Source organism: Hemitrygon akajei, chromosome 17, assembly GCF_048418815.1.
Source record: "Hemitrygon akajei chromosome 17, sHemAka1.3, whole genome shotgun sequence".
Lineage (NCBI taxonomy): Eukaryota > Metazoa > Chordata > Chondrichthyes > Myliobatiformes > Dasyatidae > Hemitrygon > Hemitrygon akajei.
Window position 1 is genome coordinate 42,263,625 of NC_133140.1, and position 22,357 is coordinate 42,285,981.

The 22,357-nt window shown below is 38.5% G+C and overlaps 1 protein-coding gene across 6 annotated transcripts in view; it reads right to left on the reverse strand.

Moving 5' to 3' along the window:
* Nucleotides 1-22,357, reverse strand: part of fto (FTO alpha-ketoglutarate dependent dioxygenase) — a 352,522-nt gene that overhangs the window by 227,201 nt on the left and 102,964 nt on the right. For 5 of the 6 annotated variants that reach the window (XR_012101891.1, XM_073069994.1, XM_073069993.1 and 2 more), the window contains one exon: nucleotides 14,791-14,910. The exons of the other annotated variant lie outside the window; for it this stretch is intronic. Coding sequence is in view for 4 of the 5 variants with exons in the window: in XM_073069994.1 (XP_072926095.1) it covers nucleotides 14,791-14,910 (120 nt within the window). In the remaining variant the exon portion in view is untranslated. The remainder of the gene's footprint in view (nucleotides 1-14,790; nucleotides 14,911-22,357) is intronic. 6 annotated transcript variants of the gene reach the window in all.

The window sequence follows — 22,357 nt, forward strand, 5'->3', positions numbered from 1 at the left end:
TATCATTGAAAATCCCAAGGCCACAATGTCATCAACAGAGGGTGATTGAGTCATCTAGTATCTAATCCAAATCACCTGTGAAGCAGTTATCCCAACTTCAGCACCGATCCTCTACTACTAGTAAGAATAATGTTGAAAGCACAATGGTATGGTATGGGTTTGTTTTGTTAAAAGTTAATGCTAAAGATATGTGTCATTTTTTTTGTGTCACAGCAATTTGATGAAATTTTTGATTAGCCTTGCTGTTTCAGACAGCAGACGAGATTCAGTCACACTATTACTGGTCTAGTGGCATGTAAGTTCAGGCCGGATAACGATGACACATTTCCTTCTCTAAAGATACTAGTGAAGCAGATGTTTGTTGTGGCAAGCTGGTCACTACTATTGGCACCATCTTTGTCGGCAAGTCCCTAGATCAAAGCCTCATAATGAGCAAGTACTGGGGTCGATACCGATGGTCAAAGAGCAAAATCGGCAAGTTTGGAAGTCAAAGCCCAATAGCTGATGCCCCAGAGTGTGTCCGGAAGCCTGACGTCTGAGAATCTAGCCAGGGACTGGAAGTTGGATGCCCAGAGACAGCCTGCCATAGGACTGGAGGCCCGTTTGTGTGTGTGAGTAGCAGGGAGGAAAGGGGCTTATTTTTCTGTTGTTGTGCTGCTACTTTTGTTACTTCTGCTGTTGCTGTGGGCATGCTATGTTGGCGCTGGAATATGTGGCAACATTTATAGACAGCACCCAGCACATCCTTAGATTGTGTTGGTCGTTAACACAAATGATACATTTCAATGTATGTTTTGATATATACGTGCTAAACACTAAGTACTAAAAACCTGATCAACTGACACTGTGTTCACTGATATCTTTAACCTCTTGCTTTGGCAGTCTGAGCTATTCACCTGCTTCAAGCAGATTTCCCTTGTACTAGTACCCAAAAAGAATGTGGTAACCTGCCTCAGTGAGAATCACCCAGTAGCTCTTACATCCATAGTGATGAAGTGTTTTGAGAGGCTGGTGATTAAACATATCACTCCTGCCTGAGAAGCTACTTGGATCCTCTTCAGTTTGCCCATCGGAGCAATAGGTCCACAGCAGATGCCATCTCATGGGCTCTTCATTCAACTCTGGAGCATCTGGACAGCTAAGATGCATACATCAGGATGTTCTTGATGAACTACAGCTCAGCATTCAATCCCATCATCCCCTCAAAACTAATAAATAAGCCCCAAAACCTCCTTGTGCAATTGGATCCTAGATTTCCTCATTTGCAGACCTCAATTCAGATTGGCAACAACATCTCCTCCACGATCTAAGTCCCCTGCACTACTCATTTTATACTTAGAACAGTGTGGCTAAACACAGCTTCAATGCCATATTCAAGATTGCTGATGACACCACTGTCATTGACCGAATCAAAGGTGGTGATGAATCAGTATCTCAAAGAAAGCTTGAAAATCTGGCTGAGTGATGACATAACAACCTCTTTCTCAATCTCAGCAAGACCAAGGAGCTGATTATAAACTTCAGGAAAAGGAAAACAGAGGTCCATGAGCCAGTCCTCTTTGGAGGATCAGAGGTGGAGAAGGTTAGCAGCTTTAAATTCCAATGTATTATTATTTCGGAGGACCTATCCTGGGCCCAGTGTGCAAGTGCAATTCCGAAGAAAGCACAGCAATGCCTCTACTTCCTTAGGAGTTTGCAGAGATTTGGCAGCAAAAAGAGAGCACGGCATGACATCTAAAACTTTGACAAACTTCTATAGATGTGTAGTGGAGAGTGTATTGTCAGGCTGCATCACTGTCTGGTATGGAAACAGCAATGCCCTTGAACAGAAAATACTACAAAAAGTAATGGATATGGTCCAGTCCATCATGGGTAAAGCCCTCCCAACTACCGAGCACATCTACATGCAACCTGCTGCAGGAAAGCAGCATCCATCGACAGGGACCCCCACCTCCCAGAACATGCTCTCTTCTTGTTCCTGCCATTAGAAAGGTGGTACAACAGCCTCAGGACTCACACCACCAGGTTCAGGAACAGTTACTAATCCTTAACCATCAGGCTCTTGAACCAAAGGGGATAACTTCACTTCACCCCCAAATTCTGCATTATTACAAAACAGAACTCTGACATAGACAACAAAAGCCACGTGCTACTATGTGTAGAGAAAATATTCAGATTTTACTAGAGTATGGGACAAGAGCAAGCCGTTCTTTTCTCAAAGTGTAAATAGCAAGAATCACAGTTAATTGGAAAAAGTTGCTTTTATATAGAACTTAATAAAATTTTGTAACATTGAAAGAGGCTTCTTGGTTCATCGCATCAGCATATTCTCCCAGTTCATTCCTTGACCCAATTTCCATGTTGTTTAAAATATATCTCTTTAAAGTCTGTTTTGTCTGCTCTATCTGCTAGTTATTGTCCCCCACTGTTTTACAAAACCAGTAAAAATACATTCAATCTCTCCCTTGTTCTGTAGATCATACATTCATGATCTAGCTATTGACCAACAGCGGAAATGTTATTTCAATATTTACTTCATCAAAAAAGTCTTTCACTTTGAACTCCTCTTCAGTATCTTTTAATTTCCACTAAAAGCTTCTCAGCTTGTAAAGTATCTTCTCATAATTAAAATTTCCCTTTATCAGTATTTTTCTACCTTCCCTATAAAAGGACGTTACAAAAACACTTCATCACTATGGATGTAAATGCTACTGGGTGATACTCATTGAGGTTACCACATTCTTCTTAGGCACCAGTATGAAGGAAATCCTCTTGAAGTAGGTGAACAGCTCAGATTGCCGTCTATAAAAGGACATTAAAAACATCAGAATTGAGGTGTGATTCAATGGTAGTAAGAGTGCAGCTCACAGTAGACCACAAGACATAGGAGTCATTTGGCCCATCAAGTCTGCTCCACCATTCGATCACATCTGATTTATGTTTCCTCTCAACTGCATTCTGTTGCTTCTTCCCTGTAACCTTTTACAGCCGTATGAATCAAGACCTATCAACTTCCATTTTACATATACCCAATGACTTTCACAGATTCAGCACCCTCTGGCCAAAGAAATTCTGCCTTAGCTATGTTTTAAAGACATGTCCTTCTAATCTGAGGCTGTGCTGTCTAGTTCTAGACTTCTCCACAGTAGGAAACATCCTCTCCATTTCCACTCTATCTAGGGCAGGGGTTCCTAACCTCTTTTACACCACAGACCCCTACCATTAACCAAGGATCCCAATTGGGAACCCCTGATCTAGGCCTTTCAATATTCGGTAGGCTTCAATGAGATCCCCCTTTATTCTTCAAAACTTCAGTGAGTACCCATCAAACATTCCTCATAGATTAACCCTTCAATTCCAGGATTATTCTCATAAAGTGAATTACTTTTTATATTTTATACACCTAAACATAGATTCTCAGATATACTGTATTCTACCACCCATGAAGATTTGCATTTTTAAATCACGAAGAGTCCTTATGTAATTTATCATGTAATTTGTACACACTTTTCATTTATGTTGCTTCAAAATGAATCACTGCACAATTTTGCACATTAAATTTCCCATATCCAAGCCAGGTAATATACAACCCTGTAGTCACTTGCTTCATGATTTATTTCAATGTTTTATTGTATGCATATTTTTTGTTTAGTTCACACACACACACACATATATAAATGATCCACAGTTTGGAAGAGCAATGATGGAAATGTTTTCATATTTTTTAAAAACTCTCACCATTTAAAAATACCTCTACTTTTCTATCAACACACACAAAATGCTGGTGGAACACAGCAGGCCAGGCAGCATCTATAAGGAGAAGCACTGTCGATGTTTCCGGCCAAAACCCTTTGTCAGGACTAACTGAAAGGAAAGATACTAAGAGATTTGAAAGTAGTGGGGGGACGGGGAAATGCGAAATGATAGGAGAAGACTGGAGGGGTGGGATGAAGCTAAGAGCTGGAAAGGTGATTGGCGAAAGTGACTTCTCTAACTTCCGTTAATGCCCCTCCTCCCCTTCTTACCCCATCCCTGACATATTTACTTGTTTGCCTGTTCTCCATCTCCCTCTGGTGCTTCCCCCCCCCCCCCCCCCCACCTTTCTCCCGAGGCCTGCCGTCACATGATCCTTTCCCTTCTCCAGCTCTGTATCACTTTTGCCAATTACCTTTCCAGCTCTTAGCTTCATCCCACCCCTTCCGGTCTTCTCCTATCATTTCGCATTTCCCCCTCCTCCTACTTTCAAATCTCTTACTATCTTTCCTTTCAGTTAGTCCTGACGAAGGGTCTCGACCCGAAACGTTGACAGTGCTTCTCCTTATAGATGCTGCCTGGCCTGCTGTGTTCCACTAGCATTTTGTGTGTGTTGTTTGAATTTCCAGTATCTACAGATTTCCTTGTGTTTGTGTTTCCACTTTTCTATTTTGTTTTTGCCAAGGTGGACAACGCCATGTTTTTCAACATAATATTCCATCTGCAACATTGCTGCCTATTCATTAAGCAAATCCATCTCCACCTATGACTTTCTAAATATTTCTCACAATGCTCTGTATCATCAGCAAACTTGGATAGATTATATTAGGTCTCCTTATCCAAATTATTGATGCACTTTGCAAACAGTTGAGTCACTGATCTCTCTGGCTCCTCATGCAGCCTTGCAACCCAAAAAACAACTTAGTTTTCTGTTCCCTCTCTATAGTTTTTGCTTTTATTGTTTTTTTTAATGTTGCTCATCCCACATATACATGGTCTTTCAAGGCACCACATTCCATATATCATCTATTCATAGATGGTATCTAGATTTTTAAAATATATCATTCATTCATTTTTTAGAATTGGGCACACTGACAAAGACAGCATATTTTCCCTATTTCTAATTTCACTTGCTGGTGAGTTTCCATTTTGAGATGCATATATAGCTGCACACACAAAATGCTGGTGGAACACAGCAGGCCAGGCAGCATCTATATATAGCTATATATAGATGCTGCCTGGCCTGCTGTGTTCCACCAGCATTTTGTGTGTGTTGGTTGAATTTCCAGCATCTGCAGATTTCCTCGTGTTTGCATATATAGCTAGTGGGTTCAGCATCACCCTGAAAGCCACCACAACAGAACAAACGATAGAATTTTTTTTACCTTTTTGCAAGTTTCTGAAGTTTCCATCAAAAGCATTTCCTACCGATATTCTATGTCCATTTAAACATTTAGTGCCATAATGATAATAAGCAAGTCTTCCATGAAGCAACCTATCTCTTTCATCTCCCTGTGGAGCCCATTGCCTCAGGGATAAAATCAATTCTTGGTTGTATTCTCTCCTCTCAATCAGAAGGTCATGGGTGCACACCCTGCTCCAGAGATTTGTATACATAATTACAAATGACACTCCATAGCAGAATTAAGAGATTGCTGCACTTTGATGGTATCATCCTCAAGTGAAGACAATAATCTGAGCTCTCATCTGCCTTTCAGTTAATAGTGGAAGATCTCACAACTCTATTCAAAGTAAAATGCAGAGGAGTTCTCACTGATATTCTAGAAAACGTTTGCCCTTCTCCCTAAGTCAGTAAGGCGAAATATTGTGGGCCCATACTCTGAAATTTAAAAGATTGATAAGTAATTATAATGAAACATACACAGTTCTTAAGGAACTTTACAAAGTAGAATGCAACAATTATGTTCCCTCCATTAAGGTGACTCAGTCTAGGATCCCCATTTCAAGGGGTCAATCATTGAAGATTGAGATGAAAATAAATTATTTCATACAGGTGGTTGTGAACCTTTAGAATATACTACCAAGAGCACTGTGGAGGCTCAGTCACTGAGAATATTCATTGAATAGCATACTATTGCTTCTATTTTGTAATCCTTATGTTATTAAAACAGATTACCTAAATATTTCATTGCTGTTTATGTCTTAAAACTAGATTACAAATTCTTCCTTAACACTTCTTTCAAAATTAAGTCTAACTTTGTTCCTGCCAGTCCTGATATCTTCCTTTTCAAATTTCTTATTTGATGTCCCTAGATGTTCTACGTAGAGGGTGCTACACATACTGTGTATATAGGTTTTTTTACATCATATATTTCATTCATAAATTCTAAGATGGAGCATTGCAAATGAAATATACATTCTTTTTAATAGAATTGTTAATTTAACTGTCAGCACATTGCTATATGCAACCTGGTCTCAGACTGGCCATAATGAAGTTCATAGTCTGATCTTGCAGTGCTTAAATTGGTGTAAAAGTAGTCCATGAAATCTAAATGGACCAGTTAATCCACAATCACTTCTTTCACTTCAAAACATGATGTCCAACCAAAACAAATGCATATAACTCTGAACACAGAAATCAGATTTTAGGAAGCCAATTCAACCTGCTGTCAGTTCTGATTAGCTGAGGGCATAATCAGAATAAGTGCCTCACAGGTGTTACAAAGCCCTGCAATTAAGAGAGAATGTCAGTGGTGTCAATGTCTATTTAGAATTGCAAGGAGCTTCAGCAACCTTGTCTTTTAACAGATAATGTTAATTCCTTCTTTCAGACACTCAGCTTTCTGAAATCTTTCTTATGGAGAATTCTAAAATGTCATGAGAAACAGGAATAGGAGAATCACTGTATATATTAAAGGCAATAAGTGTTATATAGGTTAATAAAATTTGATGTTTTGTATCAGTTGAGTATTAGGATATTCATATAATGAGTATTTAGTACTGGATAGCAGTTTTAAACACAAAAGTAGATTTATAACATTAGTTTTATCATCCTGCATACCTGTTTTGCAAGTGAATATCAAATACATATCTGCACCATTATATTAATGAAGTAAATTACTTTATAGTAATTAAATTCAAATTTATCATGATCAGTAATTGTATTTTCACAAAAAGCTATTTCCTTTTTTTCCTAAAGGAACTTGTCTGCCCTCAGAAAGGTTAATGTGGAAACAAAACCTGAAAGAAGATGCATTAAGCAGAGAGTGTTTGTGGAGCCATAGGTCACATAGAAATGCCAAGGTGCTCCACCTGAAACAATTTTTCATTGACCAGCTTTCCATCTAAAGGTCCTCACTTCACAACTGTTCTTGCAGCCTGATAAGGATCAGGCTCTGAGGTAGTCATCTACAACAACATGTTCAATGCTTGACATTTCCTGTTTCAAGCTTTTGCTTTCCGTATTCACATCCCCAACAGTTTATTTGTAATCTTGACTCACCATCGGAGATACACGGCACACTGGATCCCTACTATCATGAGAGAAAAACTGAGTTGAAAATTGTTTGTGATTCTGATCTCATTGTTATCCTTTGTTGTAGTCTAAATTGAGTGATTACACCATTAGAGGGTTGTGCATCTGACAAGCCCTTGCACAACTTTTTTTAATTTAATACAGATAATTACAATTTTATTGTTTCTATTTAGATGGTTTGTGATTTATCTCTTTAGCTTGAATTAATTGTTCCACATTTTGTAAAGCCTTTGAAAAATCAAACAGCAAATTCCCTTTCAACATCCCAGGGAAGAGCTTTCAGAGAAAAGCATTAGTGCTAAAACTTAAATGGCAACATGAAAACCCTTATCTGTTCTTCTACTAAGTACAAGAGTACTGCTTTGTGTCTGCAAAAGATTTCTGGCACAGTGGGAAAACCTGGTCAATCTCATATTCTTCCCTGGGACCTGTCCAAAGTGCCAACAGCAGCTAAGCTGGAAATTAATACACTCTCGACCATCAAAAGCTGTCAAACATATCAGGGCTGAGAGCCATTTTAATCAGTTTTAGTATTTTTTTTCCATAACAAGCTCAGCCCTGGTGAGCACATTTTAAATGACATTAGTCTTGATAGATATTGGTCAGGCGCATTTAGCATACAACTCACTCTATAAGTAATGATACATATTGTGTCTGACCTCAGAAAATAGCTATTAACTAGAGAATTAAACAATTAGAAGTCAGCAGTATGCATTGGTTTATTCGGATGCCTTTACAGATATTGTCATCCATGTATTCTCAGTAGGATAGTATTCAACACCTCATCTGGAGGTCCAAAGCTGCAGACCAAAATAGCTTAAGGAAACAAGAATTCACTTAATATTTTTCCTTAAAGCAGTGTGTTACAATCAGGCAGGCATTTTCACAATTTGTACTATCCTGGGAGATTGCAGAAACATTCTGCAGATCCTCTACTAGTAATATTGCAAATTGCACCAGCTTGCTACTTCCTATTTGCTTTTCATTCAATGACTTTCACCACTGACTTTGAAAAAGGAAATATTGCCAGCTGTGAAACTACTGTCAAAATACTGCAAGACTAAAATTAAACATTACTAATGCTAATTGTGAAGTGGTTGTACGCTATAAAATGCAGCAAAAAATCAAAATCTTGCTATTCTTTGATTCCTATAAGCAAACAAATGTTAACAGAACTCCCAAGCAAACAGTCATATTGGCTCAATGCTAAATATTTAAATATTTTAAATTTAATTTTAAGTTGTTAAAATGGTTTCTGTTCAATATATAAGCAAATTATTTAACTTGTTTCTCTTTGCAGTTTATTTTTATATACAACACATCTGTTTTAAAAACTGGTCAGACTGTGTACATTTTCCAGCTGATCTGAATTTTAGTTGCTTTTTGGTTTGCATGATTTCAGATCCTCAGAGATGGGTTGCTATCCTAGGCATCTAGGAACAGCCACAGCAAGTCTCAATCATCTCACAAGAGATTCTGGCTTTTTATGTTACCTCTTTTACTTAGAAAGTAAAGCTTGTATAGGCTCTTTTGAAAGGTAACTATCTTTGAATGGTGTTGACGGCTATCTTAATCTCACACCTGATAATGCTTCAATCTCGGATGCCTTTTATGAAGCACAAACATTTTCTTAACCTTCATCTTTCAATAAATGCATCATTCATCTAATAGCTCATCATTTCATACGATAAAATTTTGCAAAAATGCTTGATGCTTTATCTAGATGTCATTTTAATGGAAGGTTCAACATTTACATCACAACAGTGAAAACTGTGGGGGGAAAACTGTCCATAGGGAGATAAAATGCCAGGAATAAATAGTGCTATTAGAATATGGTAAATAAAATATCTATTCTTGACTTGTGCTTTCAAGAACCATGACACCTTGAAATTAGAAATTTGATAATAATTTTCTCCCAAACAAATAGCTGAAATCTGTCTGCAGATCACATGATTTTTTTCCCATTCAACCACACTGTTGGATATTTCAAGCTAATTTCATTTTAAAATATTCATTATTTTGATAGCAATGAAACCCGTCACAAAAAAGGCCATCAATGGATTGACAATCAGAAATTTCCAGTTATATAATATTTAAAATAGCTTTTAAAATGCAAGTATAAGATAAACATCTTTAAAGAAAAGTGTGCTTTGTGAAACCTTCTTGTGAATCTGACATTGGCTCTGCCCGATCTAATTTGTTAATGTTTGGAGCATGGATTCAAGAAAGAAGTAGTTCTCAATATTTGGTTTTCAGTTGTAGCAGTGGAATCACTATGCAGTCTTGTCCAGTTTAAATCTCTATCCTAAGCCCTACAAAAATAATTTTAAGGTTATAGAATTAAAATGCTAATAAACAGAGTGCATAATAACTTCATTTTGCTTCAAAATCAGTAAAAAGTATTAAGAAATACTAAGAAGTTTAAAAAGGAATTTAATTAGCTTAAGGGAGTGGAGTGTTATCCAAATACCTTCCTTAAAATTACTACAAGATCTATTTAGCCATATTTGAGTTTGACCAATAACCTTTAAAACAATATGTCTCATTATCTCAGGGGTACTAGAATAATATGTTGGCCTCGTTTTCCAGATCTATTTTTATAGTTCATCTACAGAATACCGTTGAAATTATCCCTGATATTTGGCACTGCAGTTCATCAAACACTGTTCCTTAAGATGTTAGGTGACAGAAAGCATGTTTGCATTCAGCAAAACGTCAAGAAAACTCAGGATCCAAAAGATAATCGAGACGCACCACGTAGGGCTCGTGAAGCCAAGATGTATATGGTCATCTCCTTCCCTGGATTCTACAGAAAGTGCTAATTACTTCTGAAGGATTCACTGCATTTAAAAAAAATTTAAATGAAGAAAACAATTTCTTGTATATGTAAATAAGCCTGCAATTTATTTACCAAAATAAAACCTACTTTTATCTAATCTTTCTATTCATTATGTTTAAACATGTCAAAATGCCATCAGTTTTATACCACGATATAAACCATAACCTGTATATGAAATTTCCAGTTAAAAATTTTCCCAACTTGGTATATTTAACTTAAATTACACCTATACCTTTCAGATCCAGCCAAATGAAAGCTTACAGGCACTTTGTTTCACTTAATTGACTCCCAATATTTTAATATTCACCTTATACTAATTTCTTATTTTACTTCCCTGATTTCTATCTTATTTCTTTCATATATCCATAAACCTGTACAGCTACGGCTGCTTAATATGCTACATGGTGGCTGGCAACACCACCTGCCTTTATTGTACAGTTGAATATAATAAGGATTCATTTCGCAAAACTGACTTTACTGAAGCAACCTATAGGCTGTACAGAGACTGTGATATATGAAAAAGCAGTGGTATGTTTGATTGATGATGGTTTTAAAATTTCAGCAAATGTAGGTCAATAATAGAGATGGTGAACTTTAAAACCTTTCCTGTAGCACAAATAGAAGATAAGCATGTAAAGCAGCATGTGGCTATCACATTGCAACTCACTGGATTAGCATAATGGTTTATTCTAATGAAAGTCTGCTTAAAAGTACCAAATGCTTGTTAGAGAGCCACGGCCAATGCAGAGCTCTGCAAGGCCACTGCAGCTTTGCTCAAATGGAGCACCCAGTTCCATTATCATCTTACTGGTTGTTTCAAGGCATACCAAAATCTTCACAGCACAAAATAGCAAACCAACATTCAAATATCAAACAGTTAACATGGTAAAATCGATGTCCAATGTAAATATTATATCAGTCATTATGTATTGCACTCTGACACACAGATGTTATTTTAACTTGTTAATTTCATGAGTGGGGCATTTTTTTTTAAGATTCCGAGGAATCTTGTTGACTCAAAAATACAATTAAATTTCTCATCCTCTTGAATTTTTTTTTGTCTAAATGTTGATTCTTGGAATCCCATTAGGCATTAAGGAAATTCTCAGTGACTGTGCAAGTGGGCTGAATTAATAAACTGTAAGGATACTTATTAATCCTTTCAATGTTTCAAATAAAACCCTCAATGCCACCAGTGGCAGGGACTCCTCCAACAAAAGCCTTATATTTATGGTGTCATTGGTGACCAATTTCCAAAGACATCTACTTTTAAAACGGTGAAAAAGATTATGACTCTTAGGGTTAACTTTTCATAAATTAAATCAGATTAGCATGCATTTCAAATCTGGATGATGCACTAAAAATATAATAGGCAGCATAATGTGGCAACTCATCTGAAGTGGTGTACTCTTTACAGACCGTACCCAGAGATCCTGCTGAAAATGATTGCTGTACCATTTCCTCTCTAAGCACTCACAATGAGGCAAGACAGAGCATCCACTTGCTTCTCTGTGTTGAAACAACTTACAATTTTACAGGCAACTGATAGAATTTTCAGAGAAAATAAGACCAATTGTCATATTGTCCATTGTAAAAGAAAACAAACTCTGCAGAACCTCTTGTGTTTAGCATTTACAATTAGGTTCCAATCTCCAATAAAGAACTTTCTATTACTCGTGTTTAAAAAATCATTGCAGAACTACATGACTTAGAAAAATGAAATAAATTATTTTACATGAATAATCCTGTTACTAAATTAGTCATTAAAATGTTATTAAAGGTACCATGGAAATGATACCAGTACTTCAGTTCTCCAGGGCAAGCAACATTGTGTGCAAGCTCCACATTTTCTTTAGGCAACGCAAGCCCTTACATCAAAATCCTAAAGTAAATATACACAAACAAAAATAAAGTATCTACATCCCAGTCTTGTCTGTCAACAGAGGTCTCCCGTGGTAATCATTAGAGACTAAGTGCAAACTTTTCAAAGTTAAAGTCAGGAAAACTTAAACCTGATTTAACACTGAGCTTTCTGTCAGAGGTACATGATGTAGCCCTTTATTATTCTCTTGCTCTGATCCGAATAACTACTCACCTTTTACACCAAAGATTACAAACAGGCTCCTGCTGCCAACTTGTAACATTAGTTATAAATTGGTTGAAAGAATGTATGTCAAATCAGCCCATGGATGTATATTCATTCTGACTGATTGCCTTTATTCTTGCAAAAGTTGTCAATACTGCTGTATAGCTGTGCAACTTAGATCATACCATACAGTGTAGGGACTGAACTCTCCATTCTCATTGATTACATTTGCAATAGTAACTCTAAAATCAGCTTCTTGATAATGTGAATAAGAAATATCGGAATAATTTAATTGCCACCATTTATATCAATTTATTTGCTATTGCTGAAATTGTAGAAGCAGGAGGGTTCACAGTGAGGCACAAATATCCAGACTAAGGTTGTATCCAGTAACATATAGAGACACAAATTAAATTTTGCTCAGTGTGTCTTAACTGCTTTCCAAAGAAGCTCAACAAGCTACTCAGTTCAAGACAGCAGCTCACCTTTTTGAGTGCAATTTGGTTAGCTATACATGATGGCCTTGCCTGTGACACACACATCCTGAAAAGAATTTAATCATCTTTTAAATTTGCTTTATTTAGTTTGAAATCAAAATCTATGAGAAACTAGAAATGTTTGAAACTTCAGTAGTTATATTCACTCTCACAAACTGACCTAAATATAGCCATTTAACATATCTCTTACATAGATTGCTAATTTAGTTCAGTTTAAATTATGCATATGAAGAATTACACATCCTGTAAATATGAACTGAACCAAAATTACCATTGGCATTTTTTTCGGAAATCTACTCCTGTCAGTCAAGGTAACTCACTATTTCACAAGTTCACAGGAAATAGATGACCGTACATCAATATGAGCAAACCATTTCAGGTTGATAGGTCAAAATCTCATGTTGTTAAGGTGGCACAGTTTGTTTTCTGATCTCTAAGCGATGTTGCGCCTGTGCAACTATTGGTGCAATAGTGTCCTCTGCTGTCTAAATTCTGCATTTACACTGACCATTCCCAAGGACCCTTGTTGAGCAAAACCTTGCCTATGGACACTGAGGTGAAAAGCTGTTAATTGCTGCCAAATTGCAAACTGTTAAAAGGGGTCATCGTTATATTAAGCCTTGACCAAATGTGCAAAAGAGTAAAAGTAGTAACAATCAAATGAGAATTAAAATCAGATCTGAGGACTGAATTTTGGTTCAGAATGCCATTGTTTGCTTCAATTGTTTGAACGATTTATTTTTTTTCTCTCTCTTGCGCATCAAGTGTTGGTCTTTTATTTTTTTTTCTTTTAATTGGGTTCTTACAGCTTTCTTGCTTTGTGGCTACTTGTGTGCAAGTAAATCAAGGTTGTAAAATTTACACATTCTATGACCATAAATGAATCTTGAAAAACTGAAGCAACACACACAAAATGCTGGTGGAATGCAGCGGGCCAGGCAGCATCTATAGGAAGAAGTACAGTCGACATTTCAGGCCGAGACCCTTCATCAGGACATATGACGAAGCACCAAATTTCCTGGTGTTCACCTGGCGGAGAATATCATCTGGTCCCTCAACACCAGCTCCATAGCAAAGAAAGCCCAGCAGCGTCTCTACTTTCTATGAAGGCTGAGGAAAGTCCACCTCCCAACCCCATCTTAATCACATTCTACAGGGGGTGTATTGAGAGCATCCTGAGCAGCTGTATCTCTGCCTGGTTCGGAAATTGCATCATCTTGGATCGCAAAACCCTGCAGCAGATAGTGAGGTCAGCTGAGAAGATCATCGGGATCTCTCTTCCTGCCATCACGGACATTTACACTACATACTGCATCCGCAAAGCAAACAGTATTATGAAGGACCCCACACACCCTTCATACAAACTCTTCTCCCTCCTGCCATCTGGGAAAAGGCACTGAAGCATTCGGGCTCTCACGACCAGACTATGTAACAATTTCTTCCCCCAAGCTATCAGACTCGTCAATACCCAGAGCCTGGACTGACACCAACTTACTGCCCCATTGTCCTGTTTATTATTTATTGTAATGCCTGCACTGTTTTGTGCACTTTATACAGTCCTGGGTAGGTCTGTAGTCTAGTGTAGTTGTTTTTTTTGTCTCTGTTGTTTTTTACGTAGTTCAGTTTAGTTTTTGTACTGTGTCATCTAACACCATGATTCTGAAAAACGTTGTCTCATTTTTACTATGTACTGTACATAGCAGTTATGGTCGAAATGACAATAAAAGTGACTTGACTTGACTTGACTTGCCTGGCCTGCTGTGTTCCACCAGCATTTTGTGTGTGTTGCTTGAATTTCCAGCATCTGCAGATTTCCTCGTGTTTGCACTTGAAAAACTGAGATTTTTTAAAATCACTGTATACATGTCTGTTGAAAGGTCTGTTAACATTAAACTTTTTCCATCCAAGTCACATGGCTGTCTTACAAATAACAAAGAGTTTAAAGAGGACTGTTTCCCACTTAGATTCTTATTTGATTTTCAATGTGTTTGTATTATTTCAAGTACAGGGACAATCCATAAATGAAAATACATCAGTATGAACTACAAAATGTACTTTTATTTTAAATAAAGTTTATGTGGAAAACACTGGGTCAAATAAGATAAAAAGGATTACATACCATTTGCTCCATTTTCTCCCAGGAATTCTCCAGCACAGCCATCGGTCCAAACCACCAGTTACACAGTTTTGCAGAACGCTTCCCTTGAAACCAGAATTGCCGCAACCACTCAAACTCCACCTGTAGCAAGAAACCTTCAAATAAGAAATGTCTAACCACAACAAATTTTATTGTGTAAAGATTGCACTCTTTTTATAGAGTTGGATATTTCAAATTGGCACTTTCTTATTAAACAAATTATTCTCAATCACCTGCATATTCTAAATAACCTAATTAATGACTAGCAAGGTTGAAAATCAGAAAGAAACTAATCAAGTCCACCAATATCTATAAAGCTTTGTGCCCAAAAGAGAAACCAATGTTTTACTGTCACAAATGCTTTCAATGATTTTAAGTTCCCTGGCCTCCACCACCTTATTTTCACCATGGACGTCCAGTTCCTATATACCTCTATCCCCCACCAGGAAGGGCTCAAAGCTCTCCGCTTCCTTTTGGATTCCAGACCTAACCAGTTCCCCTCTACCACCACTCTCCTCCATCTAGCAGAATTAGTCCTTATTCTTAATAATTTGTCCTTTGGCTCCTCCCACTTCCTCCAAACTAAAGGTGTAGCCATGGGCACCCGTATGGGTCACAGCTATGCCTGCCTTTTCATTGGCTTTGCGCAACAGTCCATGTTCCAAGCCTAATAAGGTATCCATTCCCCATTTTTCCTTTGCTACATCGATGACTGCATTGGTGCTGCTTCCTGCACTCATGCTGAGCTTGTTGACTTCATTAACTTTGCCTCCAACTTTCACCCTGCCCTCAAATTTACCTGGTCCATTTCTGACACCTCCCTCCCCTTTCTTGATTTTTCTGTCTCTATCTCTGGAGACAGTTTATCTACTGATGTCTACTATAAGCTTACAGACTCTCACAGCTACCTGTACTATTCCTCTTCCCACCCTGTCTCTTGCAAAAATGTCATCCCCTTCTCGCAATTCCTCCGTCTTCACCACATCTGCTGTCAGGATGAGGCTTTTCATTCCAGGACGAAGGAGATAGACAATAGGTGCAGAAGTAGACCATTTGGCCCTTAGAGCCTGCACCGCCATTTTGAGATCATGGCTGATCAACTGCTATCAATACCCGGTTCCTGCCTTGTCCCCATATCCCTTGATTCCCCTATCCATAAGATACCTATCTAGCTCCTTCTTGAAAGCATCCAGAGAATTGGCCTCCACTAACTTCCGAGGCAGTGCATTCCAGACCCCCACAACTCTCTGGGAGAAGAAGTTTTTCCTTAACTCTGTCCTAAATGACCTACCCCTTATTCTCAAACCATGCCCTCTGGTACTGGACTCTCCCAGCATCCGGAATGTATTTCCTGCCTCTATCTTGTCCAATCCCTTAATAATCTTATATGTTTCAATCAGATCCCCTCTCAATCTCCTTAATTCCAGCGTGTACAAGCCCAGTCTCTCTAACCTCTCTGCGTAAGACAGTCCAGACATCCCAGGAATTAACTTCGTGAATCTACGCTGCACTTCCTCTACAGCCAGGATGTCCTTCCTTAAACCTGGAGACCAAAACTGTACACAATACTCCAGGTGTGGTCTCACCAGGGCGCTGTACAAATGCAAGAGGATTTCCTTGCATGTGGTCTTCCTTTTTTAAAGAAAGGGGCTTCCCTTCCTCCACCATCAATTCTGCTCCCAAACGCATCTCTCCCATTTCACGCACATCTGCTCTCACCCCATCCTCCCGCCACTCCACTAGGAATAGGGTTCCCCTTGTCCTCACCTACCACCCCACCAGCCTCTGAGTCCAACATATAATTCTCTGTAACCTCCGCCACCTCCAACGGGATCCTACCACCAAGCACATCTTTCCCTCCCCCCCCCCCTTTTCTGCCTTCCGCAGGGATCGTTCCCTATGTGACTCCCTTGTCCATTCGTGTCCCCCCCCCCCCATCCCTTCCCACTGATCTCCCTCCTGGCACTTATCCTTGTAAGCAGAACAAGTGCTACACCTGCCCTTACACTTCCTCCCTCACCACCATTCAGGCCCCAGACAGTCCTTCCAGGTGAGGTGACACTTCACCTGTGAGTCGGCTGGTGTGATAAACTGCGTCCGGTGCTCCCGGTGTGGCCTTCTATATATTGGTGAAACCCGACACAGACTGGGAGACCGTTTTGCTGAACACCTACGCTCGGTCCGCCAGAGAAAGCAGGATCTCCCAGTGGCCACACATTTTAATTCCACGTCCCATTCCCATTCTGATATGTCTATCCATGGCCGCCTCTACAGTCAAGCTGAAGCCACACTCAGGTTGAGGGAACAACACCTTATATACCGGCTGGGTAGCCTTCAACCTGACGGCATGAACATTGACTTCTCTAACTTCATTAATCCCCTTCTCCCCTTCTTACCCCATCCCTTATTTATTTAGCTATTTATTTATTAATTAATTATTCCCCCCCCCCCCCTTTTTTCTCTCTGTCCCTCTCACAATAACTCCTTGCCTGCTCTCCATCTCCCTCTGGTGCTCCCCTCCCTCTTTCTTTCTCCCCAGGCCTCCCATCCCATGATTCTCTCCCTTCTCCAGCGCTGTATCCCTTTTGGCAATCACCTTTCCAGTTCTTAGCTTCACCCCACACCCTCCTGTGTTCTCCTATCATTTCGGATCTCCCCCTCGCCCTTTCAAATCCCTTACTATCTTTTCTTTCAGTTAGTGCTGACGAAGGGTCTCGGCCCGAAACGTCAACTGAACTTCTTCCTATAGATGCTGCCTGGCCTGCTGTGTTCCACCAGCATTGTGTGAATGTTGCTTGAATTTCCAGCATCTGCAGACTTCGTCGTGCTTGCTTATAGAAATCTCTTTTTTTCAGTAGTTTCTGCTTTTAAGATTGTAAAAGTAAAATCACAACCTACAAAGATCTAATCGTATGAGTAAGCATCTACTAATAGTTCTTATGTTATTGGCAGTATGATCAAGTAACATTTCCATATTTATTTAAGATAGATAATCAAGGGTTTTAGTTTAAAATCATTTCAATGGAGTTGAGGTACGAGCCATCCATGATTGAGTGGAACAATAGAACAGGCCTGAGGTACTGAATGGAAAATCGTTCCTATCCGCCACACTATTTGAAAATGTTGCCGTTTTCCTAAAAGTTGCTACTGTCCTAAATAACTTAGCATTTATGCTAAATATCAACAAAAACACATAATCTAGTCACTTCATGCTGTTTTTCCTGCATTGTTTAATTGTGCACCAACAATGTCAAATCAGAAAATTACATCATCATAAATTCAAATACTGCAGAAGCTGCAAATCTGAAATAAATTAGAAAATATTAGAAATACTCAGTACACCAGCCAGCATCTGTAAATAGTGAAAACAGCTGGTATTTCCATTTAATTTAAACAGGTGAAAGGTCAAACAAACGTTTTTTTGCCTCTACCAATGTTAACTGACCTACTTCAGATTTCTAGAATCTCTTCTATCTGTTCTACTAGTAATGGCACGTGTATTAGGATACACAAACAAGAATGCAACATTTTGAGGTAAATTAAATGGTATAGTACCGAGTGCATTCCAGAAAACATTGATAACTAAGCCACTGATTTAGAAAATTAAGCGAGAGAAAGGATAGAAATTTGCAAATCCAGTTTCACCATTTCAGGAGTTATATCTGGAAAACTGCTGTCACTGAACCGCGCAGCACCAATTTCTCTTTAACCAGCACCTTGGAAAAGACATAACCCCCTTGCCACACTATGCTGCATACCAATGCTCTGAGCTTTGCTATCATAATAGAAGAAAGTAAACAAGGTTTAAACAATGACCAACACATGGCCTAATGTTAGTTCAGTCTCTACTTTAATTTGCACTTGAACAAATAGAAAGGAATTAGTGGACCCTCAGTTTCATCCATTGGATCAGCACTTTCTTTTCCATTACTAACATCCCCTTCCATTGGGCCAAATCACGTTGAGGGTTGCAAAGGCATAAACTATTTCACACACAATGAATTTTCGAAGGTGAGTGCAATGAGGATATGTCCTTAGTTATTTTTGTAGGTTATTCTACTGCACCTCTACAGTTATCGGTGAAATGACACAGAACTGTATTTAGTGCTATGATTTAGATGAAAGAAGAATATACTCATATTAGATGTAGGTAGGAAAGGTTCTCCAGATAGAATCGTAGAGTACAGGAGTTCTCTTTTGAAGAAAGATGCAGAAAAATGGGTCTTCTTTCTGGTTGAATGAGACCAAAATTCATTGAAATACACTGGGGGAAGGGATGTTAAAATTTGACTTTATACGTCTCCAATTATCTACAACTTCTAAAGGTGTTGACAGTGTAGTTGCTGTTAGGATCTTTCCTCAAATGTGGAAACCTAGCAATTGGTAGTATTGTCTCAGGGTATGCAAGACTGAGATGGAAAGGAGCTACTCTCAAATTGTGAACCTATGAAAAGCTCTATCCCAGAGGGCCATGGAGTAATTATACATGCTCAAAGCTGTCATAGGATGGCACCAAAATAAAAGTTCTGTTCCATATTATTATTACAACCACGATCTTACTGAACGCCAGAGCAGGCTTAAGGAACCATATGGTCAACTCCTGGTGCTATATTCCTATAAAACAAATTTGAGAATTAGTTTTGGGGAAAAAGAACACACTTGAATCTCTGAAAGCACATGCAGGCTTTCCCTCCCAAGTAGCTGATAAAATTATAAAATACTTTTCATCATTTCAATATGGTTTTATGCTACAAAATAATTTAGAGTCATAACATGGTAAAAGCATTCCGCTTTTAAATGAAATGGATTAAATTTTCCATCTGTATAAGAATAGCCACAACACCAAGACTAACTACTGTTAGCAAATCTACTGTAAATGAGCTGATCCATAAGTAATGGCCTAATCATGTTCAATGGGGAGCACACCTCACTATCTAACATTTAACAGCTCAATGGGAAAAATAAAACTGTACACTCAGTGGCCACTTTATTAGGTACACTGCTCATTAATGCAAATATCTGATCAGCCAATCATGTGGCAGCAATTCAAAGGTTAAAACCATGCAGACAAGGTCAAAAGGTTCAGTCATTGATCAGACAAATCTTGAGAATGGGGAAGAAATCTGATACAAGTGACTGACCGTGGAATGCCAATCATTTTGGTTTGAATATCTCAGTAACTCTTCATCTCGCACAACAGTCTCTAGAGCTTACAGAGAATGGTGAAAAAAAAATCCAGTGAGCAGCAGTTCAAGTGGGCAAAAACACCATATTAATGAGAGGGGTCAGAGGAGAATGGCCAGACTAGTTCAATCTGACAGGAAGATGACAACAACTCAAATAACCACACATTACAACAGTGGGCAGAAGATCATCTCTGATCACACAGCACGTCAAACCTTGAAGCAGATGAGCTACAACAGCAGAAGACCACTATCATACAGAAATACACTCAATAGCCACTTTATTATATACCTCCTAAACCAAATAAAGTGACCATTGAGTATATATCTGCCTGTTAATGCAAGTGGCAACTTGGCCTCAGGCAGCAGGTACCAACTACCAAGTCACTGGTTATTATAGACATAGAAATGGAGTTGAGACAGATTAAAATAAATTCCAAATATCAAACATTTTAAAGCATAAATAATAAATTTACTCTAAATAAAACATTAAATAATTAAAAAGCATTAATATTTAATAATAAAGTTAACTAAAAGAACTGACGAAAGAAAACTGACTTGCTTGTTCAGTCCAGGTCAGCCACCCTACTCAAATGAAAAGAATTATGCTACATTAGCCAGTTATATCTGGCAATAAACTAAGCTGTCCAAAACCAAATGTACCCAGCCTCTCAACTCAGCATGATGGAGCTACCCCACAGCCTCAGAATCAGTGCCGAGTCCAGTGGAGGACTGGGAGGTCAGATGTGGGAGTCAGGAACACGGTGACCCTTGCAATCCTCAAGAAAACCACCGGTTGCAGTTCATTAAGATCCAGCTATATATGTTTGATTATAGATAGATAAGATTAATGTCCATTCACTTCTCTAGCCTGCATTCAAAAGTGGAATCAAAAATGTCTCTTTGCTGACTCCTGATGAAGTCTTGTAGAAGGATCTTGGCCCAAAACATTGACTGTTTATTTCCTTCCATAGATGCTGCTTAACTTTCGGAGTTCCTCCAGCATTTTATGTTCGTTGCTCAAGATTTCTGGCATCTGAAGAATTTCTTGTGTCTGTCTTTGCTGACTGCAAGAATCCTATCTGAAATTAGATTTTTCCAGAAATGTACCAACTCTAGTGCAGTTACGTCAAAATTTTAGTTGTTTGGAACTCCAATAATAATTCTTTCCAATATGCCTTAATAATTATTTCCAAAGTTTCTATAATAAAATTTGTCCCCATTCTGCATAACCAATTTAGGTAATGACACTGAGGCCTTCACGGACATTGTTACACAACACATAACAGGTGAGTGACACAGCATGCCAACAGGCCCTACTGTCCATCACACACCCATTGACATTGACTTGACTCTCCCTGAATTCCCATCAACTCCTTACAAATTATATCACTCTCCTATACAAATGGGAGTATCTGCAGTGACCAATTTGCTAACCAAGTGATGCAAGTGGAATTCTAGTCCCATCATCCTTGAGAAACCAGCTGACTAGGTGATTAATTTTATCCAATTCTTAATGACTGCATGCCTGCAGAATCAAAATAACACTGCAATGTCAAAAGATTACCGTAGGTGAGAAAATGTTACACTGTAGTATATGAAAATACAGTGAATTCCAGATAATTGGACCATCAGTTAATTGGAGCAGCTGCTTATTTGGGTTAAAGAACAAAAACTATCAAGAAAATTGCCGAGATTTCCTTCATTTATTTGGGACACTACGCTGCTTAATTGAGGCAGGGGATTGTTACTGTACAAGTGCTAACTAATGTCAGTCGTGTGTACTTCTGTGACCATTACCATGCTTAGAGTGAACAGTTTTTAAAATAGCATCAGTTGCATATGTTTGTGTCTATGTTCGACTTTGTGCTTTCAAATGAGGTCATTCACCTTGAGCTGGCACATGCTGTAACCTTACAGCTCTGGCCACTGGGATTTCACCTGAAGCTCAGGTTTCCTTCCACTATCCAAAGATGTTCTGGTAGGTTAATTGAACACTGTAAATTATACTTAAGGAAGGCAAATAGAAAAAGAATCAAAGTGGAATTGCTTAGCATATGAGGGAGAATAGATTGCAGAGAAGTAAGATAGGGTGTGGGCCATGGGATTACTCTGCTGAAAGCCAGCATGAGCCTGATAGGTTAAAGTGTCAGATTCTGTACAGTAAAATGAAATACATGTAAGTTATTTTCTTATTTTATATTGCTTTTGAGTGTTTTATTTCTAATCACTTATTACAAAGCTATTTCAATAGCTTTTAAAAATGTCCCTGACCAGAGATTTAACATAGTTAAAAAGCCTTTGCCAGCTGGTGATCTGTCAAAGGCTGTAAGGGAATTCAGGAGACAACATGTCAGGATATGACA